This window comes from Pinus tabuliformis, chromosome 1_2, assembly GCF_031772625.1.
Source record: "Pinus tabuliformis cultivar Carrire ecotype Pingquan chromosome 1_2, CPIR1, whole genome shotgun sequence".
NCBI classification, from domain to species: Eukaryota; Viridiplantae; Streptophyta; class Pinopsida; order Pinales; family Pinaceae; genus Pinus; species Pinus tabuliformis.
The window spans coordinates 415397789-415404558 of NC_142298.1; the positions used below are offsets into that span (position 1 = coordinate 415397789).

Here is a 6770-nt window from a genome sequence, read left to right on the forward strand (position 1 = left end):
ACTCTCTTCAACATTACATGCCTTACACCAAACTGATCATCCGAGTGCTACTTGAGACTGTTCGTGTTAATTAAACTTATAATGGTGCTTACGCCTTTGGTGAATTTAGATCAGAATTCTGAAACTATGAATATATGTTTATATATATCAGTGTCAAATATTTCTCTTAGTTATAATACCATGATAATGGTGTCCCTATCATCACCCTATTCAATCTTGATTCATATACAAAATAGATCGTGACATTAGACTAAACTTGCACAACCTGCATGCTCATAGTATAATGGTTTAGGTTCAAACACAACAAATCGTTTTTTTTCATGTGTTGCACTCGTGTAACATAAATTTATTGGGAAACACAACCCTTATAAGGTTAAGTCAACCCTCAACTATTCAATGAAGACTAAGAGGGTTTGTCATCTCATGTTAAGTATTTCCTAACCAATTTCAACGTGACAAAATTATATTAGAGAGACCCTTCATTGCTTTGCATTGAATTAGAGAAATTGGGATGTGGCCACTATCGTCTATTCACTATGCTTTGTGCTAACGATTCTTCTATTAATATCTGTACGGCTATGCTTAGGTCACATGTCATTTAAAATTTCTATATATGTTTTTCCAATTATATAGATGTTCTAACTAATGACTTTGGCGCCTATGGATATGAAAGGGGTTTGTGGTTTCAGGCATTAACTCTCTGGGCTGCGGCTTAAGGTATTAACCCAAGGTTAATGACCACAGGTACATTTGGGTTTAACCCAAAGTTTTTCTTCCTACCAACTTTGATAACATTTTGGAATACCACTATTCAATTTATCTTCCCTCCTTGCTAGAATTGTGGTGGAATTATAGTCCCTTGTCACATGTATGGCTGAGATTTTCTATCTTCTCAGATCTAGGTGCGATATTAACATAGGTCACGAGATGTAAGGTTCATGGTACTGGAATCCATTTAACCATATATTAATCTTATACTTATAGGTTCACAATGCTCATAACTAGTGTTACCCATTCTGCCCTTATTGTGACCCTCGTACTCCATACACTTCCGCCATGTCGCCCCTCATCACAGGCCGCATTTCACCTCCTCTACCGAAACTCTTAGGGACAAGGCACCAGTTACTTCGTTGTTATTTCTCCACATGAACTGCTAAAGGGTTTTGTTTCTTCCTCTTTCGTTTCGATCTATAACCCTTTGCCACCTGTATGCTTAGTGGTTGTGCAATAGCGCTTTACAACCAGGTTTTGACCCGTGTCTCTAAAATATTATCGATTCACCAACTCTCATGCATCTTTTTTCCTGCATTAATCGCAACAAACCTTGCGGAAAATTGCTTACCAGCATTTGAATTGGAACAGAGTTACGTTTGCGACCCTCATCATTTATAGTTTGGGATGCTTTAACATGGTAGTATTCTCTGCAACTCTGGGTATAAATTAACTTCTACCGACCGAATCATTTGTGAATGTTTTTTTTTTCATTATATGAGTATCTAACCACAATGGAAACTCTCTAGGTTCTTAGCATGAATGTTTCTCTAAGTCCTTTAGCATCCGTACCAAGGTTCTGCCGCTCCTATTAGGGTTACCCCTTCACTCGCTTAACTGGCACAATTTTTTTTTTAATTTACCCAGCTTAATGAGTCTAAAGATGAAAGGATTCTCTCACACATATATTTTTGATTTTTTTGTTTCTTATATATATATATATTTCAGAGTTCCTATGCTTCGTTAGTTTTTATCGTCATGACTAGGAACAACTATGATAACGTTGGGTAATTGTCACCATATCCATGTTTCTCTAATGAAGACCCCCAGTTGTTGGGTATATTCAGGTAAGATTGTGTTTATCCATCTGCATGTTTCTCTAATGAACACCCCCAGTTGTTGGGTATATTCAGGTAAGATTGTGTTTATCCATCTGCAGTTTTCAATTTCTTAAACTTGTTACTCCTTCCTTAGCTACCAGTGGTTTGAGCCAGAGAAATGTTTTTATGACTGACAAGTTCTACAGGAGGTTTTTGTAACAGTTGTATTCTGCTCCAACCTGTGAAGGATCATTACTCAACTTGCCTCTTTTCTGCACCCTTGTTCTTACAAGTGTCTTCATTGTGCTATGCTTCTTAGGTAAAATTATTATGTTCAATTACTGTCTTCAATCCAATTAGTCCAGAGTTACTAGGTCATTGATTTCTCCTGTTATTAATTCTTCTTAGATAACAATAATTAAACTTTGAATTAATCAGAAGGAGTTGCAGCTCACAGGTGAATACACCACCTGGAGACTGCACTCAACAAACAAGGAGGAGACTCTCGCTCACATTCACTCTGCCTTACATGAATGAATATTACATATTAAATACATCACTGAAAAATAGGTAGTTGTAAACAACCTCCTAAATTCTAGGAACAACTCCTAAACTAAGAAGATGCGTTACAACCACATAACCATTTCTCCATTATTTCTAACTCCCCCCCTTAATGGAGAAAGGGTTATTTTGCACACCTAACATCCCTCTAAATAACTCAAACTTTACTCGCCCTAGAGGCTTAGTAAAAATGTCAGCTATATTATCACAAGTATTACAATAATCCACACAAATTTCCTTAGACTGTATCTTTTCTCGTACAAAGTGAAACTGAGTATCAATGTGTTTAGTATTCTTATGGAAAACTGGATTGTATGCAAGCTTTATTGTGCTTTGATTGTCAGTTTTGATGCTGGTTGCTGCTTTTTGTCCTTCGCCTGCATCAGTAAGCAATCTCCTCAACCAAATGGCTTCACATGTAGCTGCACACAACGCCTGGTACTCTGCTTCACATGACGATAATGCTACAGTGCTTTGCTTTTTGCTGCTCCACGAAATAACCCCGGATCCAATACTAAATGCATAACCTGTGATAGATCTATGATCATCCAGGTTGCCTGCCCAATCAGAATCTGAATAACCTGCTAAAGTAACATCAGAAATGTTAGTGTATAAAATACCATAATTGCAAGTACCACTCTGGTACCTCAACACACATTTTGCTGCATTCCAGTGACTGTCAAGTGGTCTGGACATAAACTGGCTGAGCACACTAACAGAATATGCCAGATCAGGTCTAGTTGTCGTGAGATATATCAGGCTTCCCACTAGCTGTCTATACAAAGTGGCATCCACCTGTTTTGTACCATCATCACTGCTTAACTTGAGGTTCTGCTGCAATGGTGTTGCTGCTGTTTTGCACTGTTCCATTCTGAATCTTTCCAACAGGGTTCTGGCATACTTTCCTTGAGTTAGAAAAGTTTGACCAGAATCTTTCCACACTTCCAATCCTAGGCAATAATGAAGATCACCAAGGTCTTTCATTTCAAATTCCTGTGACATTTGCTGCTTGATTTCTTTGATTAAACTATTTGCATTTCCTGTTATTATCATGTCATCCACATACAAAGAAATCAAAATGATTTGCCTCTGTTTATTTATCTTGGTGTACAGATTTGGATCATTGAGGCTCCTATGGAAACTATGCTGAACAAAAAATGAATCAATTTTGTCATACCATGACCTGGGTGCTTGTTTCAATCCATAGAGTGCCTTATGGAGTTTACACACTAAATGTTCCTTCCCCTTTTTCACAAAACCAGGAGGCTGTACTAAATATATTTCTTCTTTTAATTCTCCATTCAGAAATGCAGATTTAACATCTAACTGGTGTAGCTTCCATTTATGTTTTGTTGCTGAACAGATTAGCATTCTAATTGTATTAAGTTTAGCTATAGGGGCAAAGGTGTCATCAAAATCAATTCCTTCCTGTTGTGAATAACCCTTTGCTACCAGTCTTGCTTTGAATTTTTCTACAGTACCCTCTGCATTTATCTTAGGTTTATACAGCCACTTACAACCTATAGGGGTTCTTCCTTCTGGCAGCTCAACTAAGTCCCAAGTATGGTTTCTATATATGGATTCCATTTCTTCATGCATTGCAGCCCTCCATTCATCTGATCTACTTGCTTCTTCATAATTTGAGGGTTCTACAATATTTAAAATTTTGGACATTAAAGCATAGTCTCTGAATTTTGCAGGTAGTCTAGTCTTTCTACCTGATCTTCTCGGTAAAGGACTCACCTCAACTCTTCCTGTTTCAGCACTGTCTGGGCCTGCATCCTCACTTATTGAGCTATCTGCTGCTACTTCTTCCTGTTTCTGCTCCTGCTCCATTTCTTCTTCTTCTTCATCACTGTTCAGTTCTATCAGAAATGGAATGTGGCTGTCACTGTTAGAGTCTTCCTTTCCATCTCCTATCTGTTCATGAAAAATGACATCTCTGCTTGCAAACACTTTATGAGTCACAGGATTATATAATTTGTATGCTTTATATTCTGTGCCATATCCTATAAATATGCATTTAAGGGCTTTGGGATCTAGCTTTTTCCTATCTGCTTTCGGTACATGAGCAAAAGCTTTAGATCCAAATATTTTCAGATGACCAACTGCTGGTTTGAGTCCAAACAATGCTTCAAAGGGGGTTTTGAAGCCTAGACATTTGGTGGGACTCCTATTCTTTAAATAAACAGCAGTATTAATGGCTTCTGCCCAAAGACCATTAGAAATGCCCTTACCTTGAAGCATACTTCTCGCGCACTCCACAAGGGTCCTGTTCTTGCGTTCTGCTACTCCATTCTGCTGTGGAGTGTGTGGCACTGTAAATTGCTGTATAATCCCATGCTGCTTGCAGAAGTTCATGAACTCATTTAATCTGTATTCCCCCCCTTGATCCGAGCGGAGAACCTTTATCTTCTTTCCTGTTTGGTTCTCTATCATAGATTTGAATTCTTTAAAATATTGGAAAGCTTGACTCTTTTTGCTTAAAAAATACACCCAAGAGAACCTAGTGCAATCATCTATAAACAATAGAAAGTAGTATGCACCTCCTAAAGACCTAGTCTGCATAGGTCCACAGATATCTGTATGCACTAGTTCTAGGATGTCTCTTTGTTTTCTGTTGACATGCACAGGGAATTCATCTCTATGCATCTTCCCTAATGCACATCCATCACATTCCAGTTTGATATTATGTAAAGCAGGAAGTCCATCGACCATACCTTTATTTTTAAGCAGGATGAGATCTTGTAGATTGATATGTCCAAATCTCTGGTGCCAGAGATTCTCAGCTGTTGATGTTGCTGCAACCATCGCCTGTCGTGGCATGCTCCTTGCATCCAGTTTATACAAATTCCCCATGCGTACTCCTATTGCAACTGTCTCCAATTTGCTATCCTGAATGACACATCCATTCTTGAAGAATTGTACCTGCATGTCCTGGTCTGTTATCATAGAGACATAGATCAAATTCTTTTTAATTCCTAGAACATATAGAACATTTTTGAGATGTTTGATATCGCCACTAGGTAGCTTCACAGGAATATCCCCACAACCTTTGATCTCATACCCACTGTCATCACCCAAATAAATTTTGGATCCACATGTAGAATCTTCAAGAAACTCAAAATATTCTCTCTTACCAGTCATGTGCGAGGATGCACCTGAATCAACATACCATGTATTGTCCTCATCTCCTCTTGATGTTGAAAGTACACAGTCGACTGTAAATAGCCGAAAATCATAGCTGTGGTCTTCCTCCTCTTCAGCAAAACAGCCTTGATGCTTCTTCTGTTTACCTCTCCTTTCATCTGTTTGCCTCTTATAACACTCTCTGATCTGGTGACCAGGCTTTCCACAGTAAAAACATCTCTTAGCATAGTTATCATTCATACCTCTAGATGGTCTCCTTTGAAAGGAGTTGACCCCTTTCTGCTGCTGCTGCGGTTGCTGGTGCTGATGTTGGTGCTGGCGCTGCTTTCCTCTGTGTTGTCTTTTCTTTGCCATCAGAGCAAGGTCATTGCTCTGGGTCTTCAAGTTTTGTCTTCGCTCCTCCTCTTGGAGCAGAATCGCTGTCAGCTCATCAAAAGAGGGGGCTTTCTCCCTCGCTGACAACCCTGAGATGAATGTCTGATATTCATCGGTCATCCTGTTCAGTGTGAGGGTAACCAGATCTGAGTCTGATACCTTTTCTCCAATGGATCCCAATTTGTCTTTCAGATCCTTGATTATGGCTGTGAATCCATCAACAGATTCATTCTCGTTCATCTTTAGTGCATACAATTTTCCTTTGAGTGCGAGAACACGATTTCTGTTCTGTGTCTCATACAAACCCTTGATCGTGCTCCAAATATCTGCGGCCGACTTGAAATCTCGAATATGAGGGATAATGTTGTCTTTGACAGACATCTTCAGTATGAATTTTGCCTTTGTTTCTCTTTTATCCCAATCCTGTTCTTGGGTTGTATTTCCGGATCTCTGCTCATTTCCCAAGACGATCGACCATGCGTTTGCACTCTCCAGCAAGGTTTGCATTTTGAACTTCCAGTTGGAAAAATTCGTTGCATCAAGCTTGCCGGACTCATGGAGGTATGATTCCAAACTGTTGTTCATTTTCGCACTACTGAACACTCCAATTGGCCACCACCGGGCAAGTCCGATCTGCTACCACCGAACAGATCAGGAACTTCTCTGTGCCACCACCGGGCAAGTCCGATCTGCTACCACCGAACAGATCAGGAACTTCTCTGTGCCACCACCGGGCAAGTCCAGTCTGCTGTCTCCAAACAGATCAGGGACTTCACTATGCCACCACCGGGCAAAACCGATCTGTTACCACTGAACAGATCACAGAGCTCTGATTCGCCACCACCGGGCAGGTCCGATCTGCTACCACCGAGC

General features: G+C 39.7%; 1 protein-coding gene across 1 annotated transcript; it reads right to left on the reverse strand.

Moving 5' to 3' along the window:
* Positions 1–2836: 2836 nt before the first annotated feature.
* LOC149206119 (uncharacterized) lies at positions 2837–6404 on the reverse strand. Its single transcript, XM_089397600.1, has 4 exons — positions 5513–6404; positions 5093–5314; positions 3029–3084; positions 2837–2929 (listed from the first exon to the last, which is right to left on the reverse strand). The coding sequence occupies exons 1-4, from the start codon at positions 6402–6404 to the stop codon at positions 2837–2839; spliced, it is 1263 nt and encodes a 420-aa protein (XP_089253726.1).
* Positions 6405–6770: the final 366 nt, after the last annotated feature.